The sequence below is a fragment of the Chrysemys picta genome, chromosome 3 (genome assembly GCF_011386835.1).
Source record: "Chrysemys picta bellii isolate R12L10 chromosome 3, ASM1138683v2, whole genome shotgun sequence".
Classification (NCBI taxonomy): Eukaryota; Metazoa; Chordata; order Testudines; family Emydidae; genus Chrysemys; species Chrysemys picta.
Window position 1 is genome coordinate 137,496,012 of NC_088793.1, and position 20,949 is coordinate 137,516,960.

Genomic DNA, 20,949 nt, shown 5'->3' on the forward strand with positions numbered 1-20,949 from the left:
TATGCTGAGATCTGTTGAAAACCTGGCCCTAAATTGTAATGCATGTACAAAAGAGGGCAGAGTTAAGATAAAAATCTATTAAAGTCCAGAAGGATCAGGATGATCACCCAGTCTGACCTTCACAATCAAAACCTATGCAACCTTAAAGTCATCATTTTCTGACTGTTGAGATCCTCACTTTGCAACTTTCTGGGTTTCTGTATGGAATTTCCCAGGGTTTTTTTTTCCCTTTAAAGAACATTAGCAATGAAATTCCATCATGTGCAACTATTTGCTAGATAGCATTAGAATGTCCTGCCCTGTTCAATATGTTCAAGTATTGATACAGAACCTAGACTTCTTCCAGGTACTCCTTCAATTAGGTTGCCCCACAGTCCAGCTTTAAGGTTGTGATGGGCCTGACTCAGTGGTCTGGGGTTGATCCATAGAATCCATGTTTATGTAGATCCACAGCCGCACCTCCCATTCAACTGGTGAATTGCAAAGATGAGCACCAATCTTGTACATATTGTCATTAAGCACATGGATTTTGGTGTTTGTTTTTCCTGAAAGGTAGTGTGGCTAAATAGGATGAGGCCTGGGAATAAAGTATTCTTTCATTCTCTTCTTTCTAGATAATGGCAGAACCAGTTTTGTTCAACTTTTAAAAAGAAAAGAAAACCCCCTCATGTACTGAGAACAATTCTACTAGAACGTGCCTATAAGATAAAAGGCTCAAAGTTATAAGTAGTTGAAAATGTTCCCCTTTGAATGGAAATACTTGTGCAACTTTCCTACAATTGATAGTGTGCTGACCCAGAATAAAAATCTATTCACCCATCTTGGTTATTGGATTTTTCCTCATGAAGTAGGTCAAGCAGTGCAAATACATGATTTGCTATTCCTAATAGAGAGAAAGTGTTATAGCACTACTCCAACAGCAGACCTGTGGAAGCGTAACAATCTACATAGCCACTACAGTCATTGGTGGTCTAACCTAGGACCTTCCGCACCAAAAGCACAAGCCCCGATCACCTGATCTAAAGGTGTAACTCCTATAGCCTTTAATAAGCAGCAGGCTCTTCTACTAATGGAGAGTAGCCAACAGAGGGTGATATGATCACACACACTAAGCCAGCGTATTACACACTCCCCTTGTCATTAAACAACCTGTCTGAGCAGCTGAAGTCAAGGAGAGGGGGGACCAAAGTCCCATGTAGGGTAGCACTGTGTAATGAACTATGGTTGCATATACATACAAACACGATGGTCAGCAGAAAAGATTGATGTGGGGAACTGTGGCACAAGACGCATAAACTCCTACCACTTGAGCAAAAGGAACAACACTTTAGTGATTAGGGTCCTGATTCGGCACATGTTTACATGCTTTGCTGAATTGGGGCCTAAAAGCTTGTTATGGGTCCCACACACTAGAACAGAGGTGGGCAAACTACGGCCCCTGGGCCACGTCCGGCCCGCGGGACCCTCCTGCCCAGCCCCTGAGCTCCTGCCCGTGAGGCTTGCCCCCGGCCCCTCCCCTGCTGTTCCTCTCCCCTGCAACCTCAGCTCACTGTGCCGCTGGCGCAATGCTCTGGGCGGCAAGCTCCTGGAGCAGCGCAGCTGCAGAGCCTAGCCTGACCTGGTGCGCTGTGCTGCGCTGTGTGTGGCTGGCTCCAGCTGGGCGGTGTGGCTGTAGCACTGCTCCAGGCAGCGCGGTAAGGGGGCAGGGAGTGTGGATAGGGGTCAGGGCAGTCAGAGGGCAGGGAACAGGGGTTGAATGGGGGCAGAGGTCCTGGGGGGTGGGATGGGGTGGCGTGGGGCAGTCAGACTTCACTGATAGTGATTTGCACCAACTGAGGCTCTTCTGTCCCCAAGTATCCGTATTGTATGTATATTTTCTGCTCAATTCTCTACCTTCCTCCTTTCTTACCCCTTGCAGTAAAGTTTATTGCTTCTTGGCAGTTCCCATAGTGAGAGCTCATTATGCTTTCCATAGTGACTCGATATGCTTGCTGGGGAGTCCCTAAAACACATCTCAAAGCCAGCTCTTTGATTAACACATTGCAGCCTGGTAATTCTGAGCTCAGGAGTTATGTTGTCTAAACTAAGAGTGGCTGTCAGGAAACAAAACCTCAAGTCCTGTTAGGCTACCTTTGTGCTGATTTCTTTCACTGAAGGCATAATGCTCCCCATTTGTTTAATGTTTCTCTGTGGGAAAAAACACCAAGAGACAAGATTCTGGAGAATGCCTTGGGATTTCTAAGATTTCTGTAGGAAACTATTTGTAACAGACATTTTGTTGATAGTTACTTGCTGGAGAGGGCTGGAAGGAAGAATACTATTTACAAGGAATAGGAAATTTTACTCATTTTCTAAAAATCTATCTATGTACCTTACAAAGTCATCTTCTACATAGTGCTGAGAAGGAGGGTGACTTGGGAGTGATGCTGGATACAGATCTAAAGGGACCTTTCAGGACTGATCTCAAGAAGGAAAAGTATATGCTGCATAAATAGTTAATGTAGATAGTACAATATCATTAGAATAATTTCATCTACCTAAGAGTCTAACGAGGCTACCCACTATGTTGTTCTGATCAAATGAGCCTCACTCTGTTTTAAGAGTGTACAGAAATAGAAACATAGCAGTCCATAGCATGCCAATTTCTAAATGGAACAGAATGGCTGTGTCTGCTGGTATGGAAGTTAAAATCAAAGGTCAGCTGAGAAGAGGAGGAGTAAGGAAGAAATTTTGGTGGGATCCTTAATATATATAATCTATCTCAAGAGGAGTCAACAGGACATCAATAAAGCTGGTTGACTACTTTGGAGTATCTTTCAACTTAACCCCCCCCCAAAAAAAACACCGCATGTATTTGTAAATTATGCCCCTGATATTGTAAACTTCAGACCTGAGTCTCAGTTACTCCTTTCCTGCTCTTGAGAAAAGAGAGATAGGAATAATGGTGGGGTGGAAAGCAAGACGGCTTTAAACTTCCCTTATGTTCTCTGTATTCTAAGGCCATGTAGAAGCCTGCCCAAGCCCCTTCTCTGGAAGTTAGAGCAGCTCCAGATCTCCAGTGAGCCAATAGAAGTAGAGCACAGTCTTAGTATAGTTCATGTGATCCAGTTATGACCTGTCACACTCCCAATCCATCTAGTTTCAGAAGTTGGGTGTAGGACCAGTATAGAACAATTATACCAACTCCATGTCAGCCAGTGAGATCGCCAATGAAGAGGGTATTCTAAAAGATCCGCTTCCATCCACTATAGGGCCATTTACAGTGTCAGAGATACATACCAAGTCCTTAGTGTAACGGAGAATCAGACCCATGGTCAACAGCACTCCAAAACCAAGGCTACTATATTTAAAGTTCTGGAACCAATAAATAAATAAATGTGTCTTGATCTTAAATGTCAGCAAACACAGATTGTCAGCAGAAAGAAAACAGAAATCGCCACCAACATACATTGGATGGTAGCTGGAGCTTTACACCACAAATATTAGCAATGCTGCAGTTCCTGGGCTGGAAAGTGCAACATTTATCAGGACCAAGGAAATACATTTTTTAGATTAAGTTAAATTTTAGGGTTTGTCATCCTAGATGGCAATGCCTTAATTATGACATAAGCTACCAAGGGCTGAAGCAGGAATTAAATAAATGAGGCAATATAATTGTATAACTAATGGAGTTTGATTTGTACAAGAAAAAAAAAAGGGGGGGGGTGGGCTATAAGTGTAACCTAAACGGCCAACTGTAGATTAGATGGAAAGAACACAAAAGCAAAACATGCTGCTATTTAGTATACACTTCTAAATCAAAGTCACTAATGACTCTGCCACATATTGCAATAGCATATATAATATAGACAGGCCTGATCCAAACCCCAGATATAGCTCAAAATGATTATTGGCGCCGAGTTTGGAAGCAGACAGTCAGAAAATTGCATAAACAAAAAATGGTCATGTTGTCCTTATGCTGTCAAACACCCAAAGCTCTCTCTACCTGTAATAACGGTGGGCAGATTAGCAAATCTCTGGTATGTGGCACAGTTTACTAACAGTGTAATCATAATGCTAATCATTTTCTCTCTTGCAATAACACAGCATTCTTTTTTGTGAAAATGTATCTGATTAAAGAGCAAAATAATTAAATTCTTTGTCCCCCAGAAATAAGCAAATCACTGAGAATCACATTTGAAATTAAACTTCATTTTGAAAAACAAAAAGGCTGAACTGATGTTATGTTTTGGACTTTCTGCTAATTTGGCTCAGCACTAAATCCCTGACAGTATCAGTCTATTGAATAAAACAATCTCTTCTTATTAATAAAAGTCTTTGGGCCAGAGCCTCAGCTTGTGTAAGTCACTGTAGCACCATACTCTGCTGATTTACACCATGTGAAGAGCTGGCCCTTTATCAATAGCCTAATTACATGGAGTGCAATTTTGATGTGTTTGAGTGCTACACACCATTCTGATCTACGCAATTACAGCTTCGAATGCTATTTCATAATATTTTTAGATAAGCAACAGCTAAACCTAGAAAAAACTTGCTTCCCTTGTTTGTTTAATGCAAGTGAGAATTTTAAGTAAAAAAGGGAGCTAAGTCTGGTGAATAAGCGTCCAGATTCTAAAAATAATTATTACTGATACACCACTGTCATTACAAAAAATTAGACAGGGAAGCCTTCTGTAGGACCTAAATAAAAGTAATGTTTCAGTTGGCAGGGCATGATCATCAAGTCATAAATATACTAGAGGTGTGTTTCCGTGGTGGTAGACAAAGCAGCAACTGTGCAGCCCCAAGCACAAATAAGCATTGCTAACTACTATCTACAGAACCACCGGGTGCATATGTCACTTTTGTTTGCACTAAGTGAATGCAGCACAGAGTTCTGCAAATATTCCCTTGGATATTTAAATGAATTCACTTCATCCAGGCCCCTGCCTCTTTTGTGTCGGTTTTCTGCAAACGTTCAAGCATTTTAAGTTTACTGACATGAATATTCTCTGAAAGCAAGCATTAGAGTTTTGTATGAAAGTACTTAAGGGCTAGATGCTCAGCACAAAATAAAGTCACACAGCGACTAGCTTTACAAGTGTGCCATTTAAGCGGGAACTGCTCAAGGATCAGCCATCTAACAGACACGTAGTGCAATCACTGAATCCTCACCCCATTGAAGTAAAAGGCAAAACTCTCTTGACTTCAGTGGGACCAGGAATATACCCTTAGGGTATATCTGCATAACTCCCTTGAAGTCAATGAATCTAGGTCATCAGTTTATACCATTCACTTGAATATCTCACACACTCATTAAAGCAGGGAAGACAAATAATACCATTTGAAATACATGACCAGTTTGTTATAAGTAACCAACACAATCGGAATAGCCAATTGATCACCATAAATTCTCTGTGAGCAAACAGAGCAAAAAAAATGTTTGTCAGTGAATAATTTTAAACAATAAACTGGAAGAAAACATCAACTGCTCACTGACATTCCAGAAGAAAAATAAGCTAAATTTTCTTAACCTTGGTACAAATTATTCATTCATTATATGCTTGATATCATATTTCTTCCCTAGTCATTTTGGTTATTGTAAACTAGATTTTATTTTGGATTAGGCAAAAACAGACATAGGTATAATTTCAGAAAACTGGTAGCAGTGGACATAACATTTCAGCAAGAGAGAGAGCCCCAAATCCTCAAAGGAATTTAGGTGCCCAACTCCCACTGATTTCACTGGGAGTTTGGCCCAGATCCTGAAAGGTATTTAGGCGCCTTACATGCTGGATTCATATACACACCAATTGTAAGATACCAAACAAAGCAAGCCTTCGATCCAACCTTATTTAACTATATTCAGGGGTGAAAGTAGGCTGGTACGATGTATTGGTAAGAAACCGGTACCGGCCTGAACTCAGGCAATGTTAAAGCGCTGCCAAGGCTCAGTCTGTTGTCTTTCCATAAGCTAAATTAGTTGGACCTACTCAGGACTTGAATGGGTGACCTCTACAAACAAAAGGGAGAATGAGTAATATGCATGTGTTTTTGTACCAGACTACATCTGTTATTTTGTCTCCTATGTGGTGGTTTAAAAAAAAAAAAAAAAAAAAAGGATGATCTGCTCAAAGGTTTGTGAATGCAATGTTACAGATGAGGTTTTAACCACTCGAGGATGAAGAAATTCAGTTACACCCACCATTTTGTGGAATGCAACAGTTATTTTCTGATGATGTGGTGGAGGTGTGGGACCGATGGCAGGGGCGGCAGGTTTGTAGAAATTTTGGGATTGGCCAGAAGGCCCAGAGTCTGCCCCCCCCCCCCCAAACTCTGCCCCCCCCCCCCCCGCCTAAGGCTCTGGGAGGGAGTTTAGGTGTGGTGAGGAGAGTTGGCAACCCTACTAGAACACCATCTACTCAATAGGAGATGAGGGTATTCAGAAATGACCATCTGGTTTCTCCCTGATCATTCCATTCTCCCCTCACTGTAAACACTATTGGATGCCTCACTCTCTCTCTCTCACACGTAGATCCTCCTGCTTCCTGTTATGCCTTAAACTCTTCCTCTGTACATGTTTGCCTTAAAACATAGGGCCAAATCCTCAGCAGTTTTCAATGGGGGCAATATGGATTTACACCAGCTGAGGATTTGGTGTAGGGTCTTTAATTTATTGATGGGAGAAGCTCAAAGATTTAGCTTCAGTTTGACTAATAGACAACACTCTTGGGTGCTTATCTTAAGCTTATCCAAACATTTCTGAACACATGCAGTAATTATAGGCATCACAACACTGACGTCCTGTTTTGTACAACTCTTCAGAGGCAATGCGATTTTTCCAGCAAATTGGCTGTACCAGGCAAATCATTTAAGCAAAGCAGAGCTGACCCTAATCTCTCTTGATGCAATACAAGTACAGTATAAATGAAGAATTCAGAGACTGCACTGAAGGTTTGTAATACAGCTAATCTAGGAGTTAAATGGCACATTCATAGCTAGTCACCATATTGTTGTTTCTTATTTTGTGCTGAAACAGAATCATTGATTTACTTTGATTTGTGAAGAGCCCTAAATTGGCTGGGAGATCTCACCTGGAAAGGCTCATCAGCTCTGAACTACAATTAAGACTTTCTGACTGCCAGTGCCAGCCACCATTACCCGAGGAGGTTGAAGGTGGGAGAATAGCTAGCTAGCTGTACTTCGGATCCAATTAGATCTTCATACAGCTCTAAGGATTTTATCACCTTTAGTTCCAGGATGTAACTGAAACTATGCCTCTAATCTATGTATCTAAACTATGCCTTATAGTGATGTTCCCAAATTGCACCTTTCCCTTGCAGCTGAAATGTCTCAATAAGTATATCCTGGGACACAGACCAATTAAGAAGCATTTTGCTGTACTTTTAATCAGCCCTTCCTCCCTTTCTCTTCTACCTCTAGTGTTATCCTCCCACAGCCTAAGCAAGGAACAAAGACCGAGAACAAAGAAAAGACTAACATCAATTAAAGCTTCTTGCACTAATTACATGACTCGGTGTTTCTAAATGCCAGTATTTTACAGTAATAAAAGCAAGACCCCAACAGATGCATATGGGCCAGATGCAAATTCTATATTTAATACAATTGAAAGTCACTTTCCCTTCCCATATTTGCGCCAATGTTCTTCTGTAGCATGTTGCAAAATCTGCTCTTAAGGTTAAAACATTGCAAAAGTTCCTCACCCACATCATCTTTCCAGCAAAGATTGCCAGTTAAATATGGATCTTGCCCTAACAATGACAATGTGCCTACCAAATTGCTACTCTTTGGGGCCTCAGCCTGTTTCTAAAGTCAGTGAGAGTTTTGCCATTCATTTTTGTGAGAGCAGGATTGCAGTTTTGGGGTACGGTATTATTTTTAATATTCCTACCTTTTAAAAATCAATTTTAATTCCAAACAGGGATGATTAACTAATTTTCTCAAAATTCCAACATATTTGAATGGTCCCATTTCAAAGGAGCAAATAAAGCCCATATTTTGTTTTTAATTAACGGATATTATTGGCCTATGTGTGTGGCACTGACAATGGCCTACACTAATCCTGGGGGTTTAGTATGTGATATTAGATGGTGGTTGGAGGTGTGTTTCTAGGGGACTAGTGTCTATAGTACCTCAGAAAGAACTCATCACTACTACGATGGGAATTGTTGGCAGTCTCAGCTAGGAATTGAATAGGAAATGGTTATTAATGACCTTCTCACACCTCAGGGACGCAGCTTCTCTCTCCTCAAGAACAGGTGGTTTGAAGTAAAAGCTTGCAAGACTCCTTCCCATGCTGCACCTGAAGTTTCATTAACAAATATACAGCTGTTATACCAAGAGAGACACCTGCCTTCATCATCAGTGACAGCCAACACCAAGGGAGCCACCAGTAAAGCAGGATTTAGCAAGGGGTGGAGACAGTTTGTCACTACGTGGCCAGTGTTACATTTTTTTTTTTATTGCTGTTGTGTTCATGTTCTTATGACTTGACGTTGGTAGTTACCTAAATTTTAGAGACTGCCCTGCACAAGGGGAAAGATGGGGCATTGTGAATGGGCAAATAGGAAGTGACACACACCTCTGATCACCAAATGAGGACTGAACAGGATACAGATTCAGCAAGTCTTAAGGTCAGGTTTTGCTCTGAAAAGGGACTTTAAAACTATCAGCATGGAGTCCCATATTCATTTGCTCTCAATGTCAAAACCTGCTCAATTTACTGTGACTTTTCTGTTGCTGGCCCTCCAAACTTATCCGGAGATTGGAAAGCCAAGCTAGATTCCTTCTGGTTCACATGTCACCAAAACCAGAGATTTTATAGTTGGAACTAATTTAAAGTTCTCCTGGGGATACATTTAACATCATAGAATCCTGCTCACTCACTCTTAGCTGCATTGCAAAGCACAACTCTACCACAACTATAGACATTTTCAGTCAAGTAAGCAAATGCCAAACTATAATTCTAAATACACATGGGGAGAAGAAGAAGATGCCATTTTCACACAGTTAAAATACAGTTATACACTGAAAACTTAAGGAAAGCACTTAAGCACATGCTGAACTATGATAAACTTGATGTCAATGGGGCTTAAACATGAGCTTAAAGTTCAGCATGTGCTTAGTGCTTTGTTGAATAGAGATACTTTCCTGAATTGGGATCTAAATGGGGGAAATCTCATTATAGTCCTTTTTTTAGAAGCAGATTTCAGAACTAAATACGTAAGGACTGATTCTGCTTTAAACCCATGTAAATAAAGAATAAGTCCATTGAAACCAGTGTGAAACAAGTGCAAGGAGAAGGGAGAACAGAATCAGTCTCTCAGTATAGTTTGCAAAAATGCAGGTTGTAAGTTTTTGCCTCTTAATAAAAATCATTGTACTTGCACATATCTGCTTATCTGCCTCTGGTCTCTTCAGTTCCTTGATCAGTAACAGGATTAGCCTACCACAGTTCTTAGCTGTAGCTTGATTTCTATATTTGGGAGGACCAGGGGCCTAATACTATTAATAACATAGGTCTAACTTCTGGATTTACCACTTGTTAGTGGTACTTAAAATCAGAAATAAGTTTATGTGCATTATTTAAAATCCTTAATTTTTTGTTTTAACTTCATTATTTGCCATGTTTACCAGCTATCACTTAAAAAACAAAAACCAAAAAAATTCTTGAACGAACAGAACCAAGCACTTTTATGTAACTAAATCATGTATCCCTGGTTTTAGGGCTAGATAAATATGCAATGCACACATCAAACAAATCCAGCGCTAAAGCCTGTCCCCTTTGCCCATCTGCCTAAGCACATTCCACTCACATTTAACCTTCCCCGTTCACTCTGTTGCTCACCCGGGCTTGACAGTCAATGCTGTACACTGCACAGAGGCTTGGGAAGCAGCTCAGATCTTATGTTCCCTGCACAGTCTGTTGTCTGTGTTTCTGGGGCAAGTTGCTTATTTTCTAGTCTACTACAATTGTAATGGCTCCAAGACGGAGCTCTGCTGTGCGAGTCGGGAGCTGCTCTCCTGCTCTCACCTTACACAGAAAATGACCTGAACCCACAGAGCTCTTAGCATTGCTGCCCGCTCCCCTTCCCCCAAACATACTTCTGTGTCCCCTAGAAGACTATGGTTATCACTTGGCCAGCATTTGACTGGCCTGGCTGGGTTTTTTTTTTTTTTTAATTAATGGATTTGCCAGAAAAATAATGTAGTTTGCCATGTTTATTTTTTACGTGGGTCTAAAGATTTGCATTATTTTCACAATGCACTGGGATAGCGAATGGTAAGAGTTTGTGTTCAGTTAAAGATGTGGCAGTGTTTCCACTTCCACAGTTTAAAGCAACAACAGATCCAAACTGCTGAAAATACTGCAGCTGGCTGCCTACCAACACGCAAGAGCACCGCATGCGTGTGGGGGAGAAGGTTTGAGCCACACGAGAGCGAGAAGAGGTGCGATTCATCTTATCTGTGTGTGTTCTCTCTCTAGATACTATAAGTGGCTATTGGAGTGGGGGGGGGGGATGTTGCGGAGTTGCCCTGTGGTTCTGGTTACTGCAATCTTGCCTTGTGGTGGGGGATGCATTTTTTTTTTTTTTGCATTTCAAAGTTGGTAACACTATAGGGGGCTGGGGCGGCGAGCAGCTACACCAGGCACTCTGTGCATCCATATCAGTTTCCCCACCTGGGCTGGGCTGTGAGGCCTCAGGAACTTCTCTCCTGCCCTCCCCTTATGCAGCCCACATAGGGGAACCGACCTGGACACACAGAGCGCCTGGCATCCCCACTCGCTCCCCCCCACACGCAATGTTCTTCCATGGGGAGAAAGCAGGGCCAAATAGAAGGAAGAAATCTGGTTGTCCCTGCCCTCGTCAACCCTGTGACATCCAGTTTGGGGAGGCAACCCCCCCACAATCTCTGCCCATGCTACTACTCCCCACCAGCAGCCTCTGCTAGTACATAAGTAAGGGGTTCACTTACTCATCATAAAAAAGCAAGCCTTGTTTGACCTGAAATTACTCCATGAGCTAATAAGAGTCCCTTTGGGGAGCAGAGATGCATTTTTCCCAGGGATGATGGAAATACTGAATGGGATGGAGCTCCAACAGTTATGTGGTTTCGCCACAATTGAAATTTTCCACAGGAACATTTTTCAATTTTCTTTTGGGAAAAATCTTTAAAAAATATTTCATTTTGGGAACCCAACAAGCAGCCTCCTGGGATTGGTAAATCAGGTACCCCATGCCCCCATCTCCTTTGTGAGCGGGGCTCCCCAGATGGATTACACCACCGAGGATACAGAACAGCCTCTCCTCTGGCTGAACCATTGTGACTCACCATGGGAGTTCCATTATCACTGTGCATCCTGGGAGATGTGGTCCAGCCCAGGAATCAAGGCTATACCGGACAGGGATGAGGTACACAAACGGCAACTCCCATGATGCACTGTGGCAGCTCTGGTAGATGCAGTTCAATGTTGAACTGACCCAAAATGAAATACTTCAATTTGGGAATGTCACGGCAGGCCAACGGCAGAGAGGAGGCATGGCCAGACTACTGTGTGCTCTGCCAATTCTTTGCTTCCCAGAACTTGTACACAGCCAAGGCAAGCAGTATCAGAGTGGCTCTAACTTACAACTGGGGCTAAACTGACCCTGGCTTCTCCTGAATATGGGGAAAGCAAAGATGGTGTAAACTACTTTTATCTGCTCTGTCCTATGTTCACCACAGGAAGTTAACAATTGAGAATCAGGGCCTCTATTTTTATCTATAAAGGGACATTTTTTTTAAAACAGAGATTGAAACACAGTCATCCCCTACTAGTTCAAATCCTATGAAAATGAATATAAGTGTAATGGTCCAAAAGATATTTCATCTACTATACTTAAAAGCTTTCTAAACAACACAGAGCTAGAATATAGAAGTGTCAGAAATATGTTAATTTCACTCTTTGATGTCCTTTCTTCTACAAAAGAACTTCTGATATTTCTTGCGCCTCAAGAGGACCAAAAAATTAACAACATATTTCACAGCTAAAAACATTTAGACTGGCACGGATGTGGGTATAATATGGAAATTTGTATGTCCTTACACCATACTGTAAATACACAATATCCTGTCTACAGTATGTACAGTACATATGGGTAAAATTCAAAGAAATATTGTATGGCTTTTTCTGAAATACAGAATGTAAAGAGAAAACATTTCAAATACAAATCTTAAATAAGCCATGGCAAAATGCAAGAATACAATATAAGGACATTCATTTGGGGGAGGGGAGGTAGTGACAAACCACATCATCCGAGCTCTCATGATAATCTCTCAACACTGGGCTAAATTCAGCCTCTTGTCAGAATTTTGTTCATGTCTCTGAGATAGAACCTGGGTCCAGAGCTACAGTGCTAACCAGCTGTGAGTATGAAGAAACAAGCACCTGGGCTCAAGCTCTGCTGCAAAAGGCCAGTGGGGAACTGAAAGACTTTTCTCTCTCTCACACACAAACATTTCATGTATAATAAGGGAGCTAAATTAGAGACGCATCCCAAAGAATTGTGGTTGGGATTTTCAAAGCAGGCTGTGAATGTATTTTCCATCACAATTAACAGGAGGTATGAGATACTGTGTTACTTACACTGGCTGTTGGCCGTCTTGTCAATTTCATGGCTCCATGCTGGAGCCAGGAAATTGAGAAGAAAGCTAGACAGCTAGAGCCCCGCTACCCCTGGTTCCCCACTCCCAGCCGAGCTGCTGCCTGGAGGCTCCCCACTCAGGGAATCCTGGGCAGCTGCCCCTCCTCCTCCTCCGCCCAAGCTAGAAGCATGGAGGTGAGAAGCCAGGAAACTGCCCGCCTTCCCCCCCAGTTGAGAGCCAGGGGAGGGTGGGGAAGCTGGACTACCGGCAGTGAGCGGCGCAGAGCTGACAGCCTGGGCTCTCAGTTCCCCACACTGCCCCTCTTCAGTCAATGGAAGTGCTCCTGGTGAGAGCATACAGCACTGAAAGAAGGAGGGTAGCATGCACACAGGTCTATTTAGGGCTGTATTGCAGACATGCCCTAAATCACTTAGATGGCTATGTCCCATTTTCAAAAGTGACTTAAGCACTCAGGAACCTAGGTCTCACTGAAAGACACTTTTGAAAATAGGACTGCGCCATTCGAGTCACTTAGGCTTTGCAGCACTGGGTGGAGAAACACAAATACCTTCAAAAAATCTGAGCCTAACTGACTTGCCCAAGGTCACACAAGAAGCCTCTGGCAGAGCAGGTAACTGAATCTGAGGTTAGCACCCTGACCATTCATTCAGTCACTGTTCCTTCTCAGATCACTAGCTCACCTCAAAAATCTGTGCAGGACAGCAAGGTGGGGGAAAGGGGGGAGGGAGGGAGGAGAGAAAGGGGAAGAAGGCTCCTTATGCACTGCCCAGTCTCATGCATCCCCTCAGAGACCAGACACAAAATTGAGCCTTTACACGTTGCTCAGAGGATACGCTAGCATCAAAATGCATCTGGCTGGAATATCCAGGATTCTGTGTCCTCACAAAAGCAATAAGGCTCCTTTGGTTAAGTTATCCACGTATGGAGCCTTTATTAGAAGTTAGACACACACATGTAAGGCAGGGCTAATAGACACATTTTAAGTAAACGAAATAAGCCGATAGGGGAAGGTGACCCAGACTGAGCAGCGATGTTGCAGTGATTCTTTGGTGGTGAGATTTTGCTACTTGATTCTCTAATACAATGTGGTTCTAATCCTATAAACAAAAACAATAACAGGAATGTGACAGGGAAAGTAGCCAAAGATCCAAGCCATTAGCAGGTATCAGAAAGTACCCCTGTAACAGGAGCTAGTGAAAGCTACATATGTACAGCCAGCCTCTTTGCAGCTATTCTCCAACACAAATAGTTGCAGTCTGAAAAGCAGATATAAAAAGTCTGCCTAACATTCCTTTTATTTCAGCTGGCCATCCCTAACTGTGACTCAGTATCAGGGAAATAGTTGTTTAAATCCTCTCGTGATGTGCAGAGTCTCTGTCTCAACACAGCAGGAGGACGAAGGTTACTAAATGGTGACAAAGCTAAATCATCCCTAAGGGATAAAGTTACTTATTCACTATTGACTCATCTGCCAAGAACTAAACACACAATTAATACTTCCGAAGCTTACTCCATTTGAAATCTATTACCAGCTAAAACTGAGTTAGTTTTCTTTCCCCACACTAAGCAAGCACGCCCTCTCAGTAATGGATCCCACTTCATTTTCTCATCAAATGTATCTTAATAAAGAAGTAGTGAGCTAATGGCAGGTGGTGGGTATGCCTCCTCTCCCTTCCTCCTCCTCCCCACCCTCCACAGGGGAGCTGGCATATCTTTAGATGTAGTTCAATCTATATATCCACTTCGAGCTACACATCTTGAAATAAAGAAGTGAGTGGCAGCTAGCAGATATTTCCTAGGAAATGTATTCAGCTAGGATAATGACCTCTCTCTGAATCAAGAGATCAGTGAATGAGTGACTGGGGTAGTTTTATTTTATTTTAAAATGCTAAAGGGACAATCTCAGATTAAAATCATATTGGTATATAAATGCATTATCTTACTAATAACCTCTTAGAATGTTAAAACCTGTAAAAGATCAAGCTTGTTTTCACATTGGTTTACTTTTTGCATTTTTATTTATTTTCATTTGTCTAAAAACGCAAGGCTTAGTTAGATTTTATTCTCAACTAATTTTCTGGCTCTCAGGCACTGATTGGATAGTTTGAGTTGCAAATACTGCAAGAGAATGTCATTAACTTAAAAAAAGCCATCTGAATTTATAAAAAAAATTGAAACATTTCTGCTGATACTGATTTTTGTAAATGACAGTTTCACACAACCTACATTTTTTGGACAAATGTGCGTCCCTTTAATTTTCCTCACCTACTCTTAAATAAACATTCTTTGAGATTTCCAGAAAGAACATAGCATGACTAGTCTGAAGTGTATCCATAGAATGCCTTTTCTGCTCCGGGCAAATAAAGATGAAAATGCATTTATCTTACTATAAATACGGTGACTCTCAAAGAATGAAGTTCAGAAGTGCTAATTTCAGCTCTTTATACCACCTCTACTTATGATGCCTTTCATTGGGCAATTTCAGGTCTCAAAATATCTATGCTGGTCTCAAGCAAATGTGGGATTAGATTTCAATCTCACACCAGTATAAATCTGCAATAAATCCATGTAAACTGATGGAATTTTTCCAGATTTAAACCAGCGCAATTCCTATTAAAATCTGAGCTTTTACATAGATGCTATGGGAGGAATATGGTTTAGATTTTGAAATTTATCGGTTTGTACACAACATGGTCAGTTGGGAGCTTCCTTTTATTTCCCTATTTTGTGGAATAGTGAAGTATAAATGTCCTGCAATTAAGTATCTGAAAGATGAAACACTATACAGTAGTTCATTAAAAATCAATTACTTTTATTCCCAGTTTATGTATTAATGTTATATCATCACCAAAACCACAACAGAGAACTGGATATTGGAACTACTTACCTTAGTGCGTGCGTGCGTGCACACACACACACACACACACACACACACACTGCATCATATAGGCGACTACTGAGGACAAACTACAATGGAAGACTTGGACTGCATCTGATCAGAAACAACTTAATAATGGAGAAGAGCAGATCAGTACATAGTGGATGGAATTTTCTACTGTGCTTAGATCCATCATAAGCCACATACATAACTTAAATCACATTTAAGTCTTCAAGACAGTGCATAAATGGGTTTTAAGGGATCCATAGACATTATTCTGGCCCTCTGAATAGGGATGAAATTTATTCGGTATGTGGAGCAACCTGGCAAATTTGCATGGATATTCATACCTCTAAACTTTTTAGTAAAAATAATGTTTTGATTTACATCTACCTATCAGGTTGTGGCTACCTATTTGTATGTTCTATGTACCCCAGTGAAGTGATCAATTAACAAGTAGATGATAATATGGACTGTCTTTTTTTTTTTTTTTTAATGACTAAATGACATATTAAATAGTTACAGGGGACCAGAATGTTTGTTCTTTGGAAGTTTCAGAGTAGCATCCGTGTTAGTCTGTATCCGCAAAAAGAACAGGAGTACTTGTGGCACCTTAAAGACTAACAAATTTATTTGAGCATAAGCTTTCGTGGGCTAAAACCCACTTCATTGGATAGAATGGAATACACAGAAAGAAGATATTTATACATACAGAGAACATGAAAAGGTGGGAGTAGCCATACCAACTGTAAGAGGCCAATCAACTGAGATGAGCTATCATCAGCAGGAGAGAGAAAAAACCTTTGAAGTGATAATCGAGATGACCCATAGAAGGTGTGAGGATATTTTAACATGGGGAAATAGATTCAATTAGTGTAATGACCCAACCATTCCCAGTCTCTGTTCAAACTTAAGTTAAATGTATCTAATTTGCATATTAATTCAAGTTCAGCAATCTCTCTTTGGAGTCTGTTTTTGAAGTTTTTTTGTTGCAAAATTGCCATCTTCAAGTCTGTCACTGAGTGGTTAAAGAGGTTGAAGTGTTCTCCCACTGGTTTTTGAATGTTATGATTCCTGTTGTCAGATTTGTGTCCATTTATTCTTTTGCGTAGAGACTGTCCAGTTTGGCCAATGTATATGGCAGAGGGGCATTGCTGGCACATATCATGTTGGTAGATGCGCAATTGAAAGAGCCCCTGATGGCATGGCTGATGTGATTAGGTCCTATGATGGGGTCACTTGAATAAATACGTGGACAGAGCTGGCATCGGGCTTTGTGGCAAGGATAGGTTCCTGGGTTAACGTTTATGTTGTATGGTGTGCGGTTGCTGGTGAGTATTTGCTTCAGGTTGGGGGGCTGTCTGTAAGCGAGGACTGGTCTGTCTCCCAAGATCTGTGAGTGAGAGTTCTTTGGAGGGCAACTAATTAAGTTATATTAAAAAAAATTACAGATCACAGAATTAACCTGTTTTGTTGTTCAGAAAATCTGGTCAAGCTAATCTTTGATTTGTCCCTTCTCAAACTACTCTTACCTAATAGCTTCCATGCCTAGGCCACTGAACCTCTGTTGCTGTTCTTCATAGTAACTCCGCTCATCAATAATGTGGTTTTCAGAGATATAGTAGTAGTTTGCACTTTTCAAGAGTGTCTTCTGTGTGAGGGTCACACATTTTGCAAACATTAATAAATTTAGCCTCACAAAGTCTCTGGAAGATAGGATATGATCCCCATTTTACTGATGAAGAAACTAACCATGAAGAAGATAAATAACTTTCCCAAGGTCACACAAGAAGTCTATAGTACAGTAAGGAATAAAGCCCGAGACTTTCAGCCCCCCGTCTTAACCACAAACAATCTTTCTGAGGTTCAGATTCCACACTGCTACAGGGAAGTGTGCTTGCACATCTTGATACAGGACTGGAGCCTTAGATAACAAGGAAAATATCGTCATTGCTCATTCTTAAAATGTTTAAGACTTGGTATAAATCTTTGCTCTAGCTATCTCTTAGCTGTTAACAACTTTGCGGCTAACTGATACATCTAGTACATCAGACAAGCAGTGCTAACTCCAGTGCTACCCACGTACCTCACTATGCAACATTAGCATAGAACACAATTGCACAGGAACGGTAGATGTACACCTAAAAGCCCAAATGGTTTAGTAAAAACTGAAGGTTTATATCACGGAGGTAACTGAAAGTGGATATGAGGATGACTACTATTAACCACTAGATGCCTTGTAATCTCAGCCTGATATGCCACATGCTAGCAATTCACATCCAGTTTTTTGGTCCACCTTTTTCGAACATTACTTGTAATTCTGGGTCCCTCAATTTTTGGTGCCCATCTTGAAACACTTGGCACATGGGTGCTCAGCACTTCCTGTAAAAATTCACTTCTTTAGAATCATAGAATATCAGGGGTGGAAGGGACTTCAGGAGGTCATCTAGTCCAACCCCCTGCTCAAAGCAGGACCAATTCCCAACTAAATCATCCCAGCCAGGGCTTTGTCAAGCCTGACCTTAAAAACCTCTAAGGAAGGAGGTTCCGCCACCTCCCTAGGTAACCCATTCCAGTGCTTCACCATCCTCCTAGTGAAAAAGATTTTCCTAAATCCAACCTAAACCTCCCCCACTGCAACTTGAGGCCATTACTCCTCATTCTGTCATCTGCTACCACTGAGAACAGTCTAGATCCATCCTCTTTGGAACCCCCTTTCAGGTAGTTGAAAGCAGCTATCAAATCCCACCTCATTCTTCTCTTCTGCAGACTAAAGAGTCCCAGTTCCCTCAGTCACGTACTCCAGCCCCCTAATCATTTTTGTTGCCCTCCGCTGGACTCTTTCCAATTTTTCAACATCCTTCTTGTAGTGTGGGGTCCAAAACTGGACACAGTACTCCAGATGAGGCCTCACCAATGTCGAATAGAGGGGAATGATCACGTCCCTCGATCTGCTGGCAATGCCCCTACTTATACAGCCCAAAATGCTGTTAGCCTTCTTGGCAACAAGGGCACACTTTAAAGTGTCTTCCTGTGCGTACCTAAAAATTGAAGAAACTAAAACCATTTGTCACTTTTGTGTAGGCTTTTCTGCCAATAGCGGCATGGGAAATGCTGGGGTTAATACACTTGGAGATTTTGAAGATGCCTGAATTCCATTATTAAAAAAAAAAAGAAAAAGATTGGACTAACATCTCAAGTGCCTTATGTCTTACCCATTCAGCAACAGTAACAGCTTTTGTCAACCATGTCCGACTGCTAAACATGTAGTTATGAGTAAATAAAGCCAGAGGCTCCAATTTTGTTCAAATGGAGGAGCAGAACTGGCAACTTGCCGGAGCCTTGGGTTGCAATTTGCACATAATGGAGCAGATTGCAGCCATTCCTATATTTAATCTGAAAATGCAGCCATATGGAAAAGTTCAAATATGCAGCACTCCATCATAATCAAAGAAACCTGTGGCTGCCTATATTTTTAATCTGCAGGTGGAGCTGCACAAGCCAGATTTTCTAAAGTGCTCAGGCTCCCTCATCTCCTGTTTATGTTCTCACATTAGATATACAGATTTTCAAACATCCACAGCACCCAACAGTCCCCATTCAGAACATCAGGTGCTGAGCACTAGAAAATATGGTCCTACAAGTCCCAGAAAACAACATTTGTCTTCATCTGAGCAATCTCACTAATAAATCAAAGCGAGTCCTCCAATCTCCATTAGCAGCCTCTCTGATGGCCCAGAATTCTACAAAGCTACAGTGTGTCACCATTCATTTTGACAACCATTGTGACAAGAAAGCCTAGATCAGAGTCAGAGTGAATCAATAGCCCAAACCTCCCCTTTACCTGGGGAAGATCATCTCTGGTCAAAGATTCTGCATATCTCCAGAGTCTATTTCAGGTGAGCATGGAACTCAGTCTAGATCAGGTAATTCTTCTCCTTAGTACAAGTGACATATTCAGACTGAGGAAGGTCTCTTCAGGCCTGGTTCTCCAAGGAAGAGCTTTGATTTCCATGCAATTTGCTGCATGTGGAATTTTCAGAATAGAGCTTTAAAAAAAACAACAACACCACACACACACCAGTTTCCTGTCTGCTATACATGGACATTAAGGAGACTATGGCACTTTCCATAAGAGTAGGGATTTGTCCATCACCAAAAAGATCTCCCCTCTCCTGACTTCTCCCACCATTACGTAGTGCATACACTGTGAACCAGTAGTCTGGCTGGCTGTCTAGCAAAACAGCAATCACCTTTCCATGGGCAGAAGCAGCACATCAGGAGGGAGATTCCTGTGGGTATTAATGCCTTCACCCTACAGTCATTCTACTGTCCTTACAATAGTGCTTACTACTTGGGAAGGCCCATTGACAACTTGGGTACTTAGCAATAAACTTGGTAATACACAAGTGTTTACTGAATTTGTGAAGTACATGGGCATTGTGGGGGAAAAACCATGAAAAAGCCCTACACAGCAGTAATAATAATTTTATATTTAAGTCATCTTATTTCTGGATTCCCCATCACCACTGATTTGTATGTAGGAAGTTATGTGCGATATGTCTGAGGAATTTTACCTAATCACATTTTACTGAGTCTCAAAGTTATGCCCATTTATACATGCAAACATTTGAGGACTTAACACCGTGCATTTGAGAATAGAAAAGAAGTCCTATGGCCTTATCTTCTTTTTAGAATTCACTCTCTATTTCATATATTGGCCGTTGTACAAAAACAATCATTAATAACTACAAGGCTGGACAGCCATTGCTTCCCAACAGAACAGCCTGCCAATACTCTGTGGATATGGATATGGAGATAGATTGCTGTTCCTGCTTCCTCCAGGAAATCTTTTCCAAGGACCTACACCCTAGTCTAGCTTACTCAGATTCTGAAAATTGTTGTTTATGACTGTGGCTACAATCCTTGACCCAAGCAGCACTGCCAGGAATTAAACCACAGTCTATAGAGAGCAACAAGATCCATAAACTGGAGTTTTCTAGCATGGTTAGTCTACTATATGAGAGTGCTAATTCTAAGACACATGAGAGAGCTATGCCAGGATAATACTTCAGATGCTGCAAATCACGTTTATATTGTTAAACCTTTTAAAGTCTGGCATAGTTTTAAATGGATAGTATATCTGTTAGGAGGATAAAGTCCGAACTGCTAAATAAATAAAATGATGAATTTCCTAATACAGCTGGGCAGAGTGTCCCTGCAAGTATAATGTATGTATATCAATTTCCTACTGAGCTAGCCCTGACTTTCAAATTTCCTTTAATCCTCTTCTAGTAAACACAGTGCAGCTCTCTGGCAAACAACTGTAACATTCTGCCTGCAATATCATATTTGTCTGAAACAAAACCATGAGCACAGAATGTGGCTTGACTTGGAATGGCACAATACACTGTTTTCCAAAG

General features: G+C 41.4%; 1 protein-coding gene across 5 annotated transcripts in view; it reads right to left on the bottom strand.

Annotated features, from left to right (window-relative positions):
* GREM2 (gremlin 2, DAN family BMP antagonist) overlaps positions 1-20,949 on the bottom strand; it is a 50,371-nt gene that overhangs the window by 22,443 nt on the left and 6,979 nt on the right. Inside the window, exon 3 of one of the 5 annotated variants that reach the window (XM_065589097.1) lies at positions 19,371-19,549. The exons of the other annotated variants lie outside the window; for them this stretch is intronic. Coding sequence (XP_065445169.1) covers positions 19,371-19,384 — 14 coding nt within the window. The 5' untranslated portion in view covers positions 19,385-19,549. The remainder of the gene's footprint in view (positions 1-19,370; positions 19,550-20,949) is intronic. 5 annotated transcript variants of the gene reach the window in all.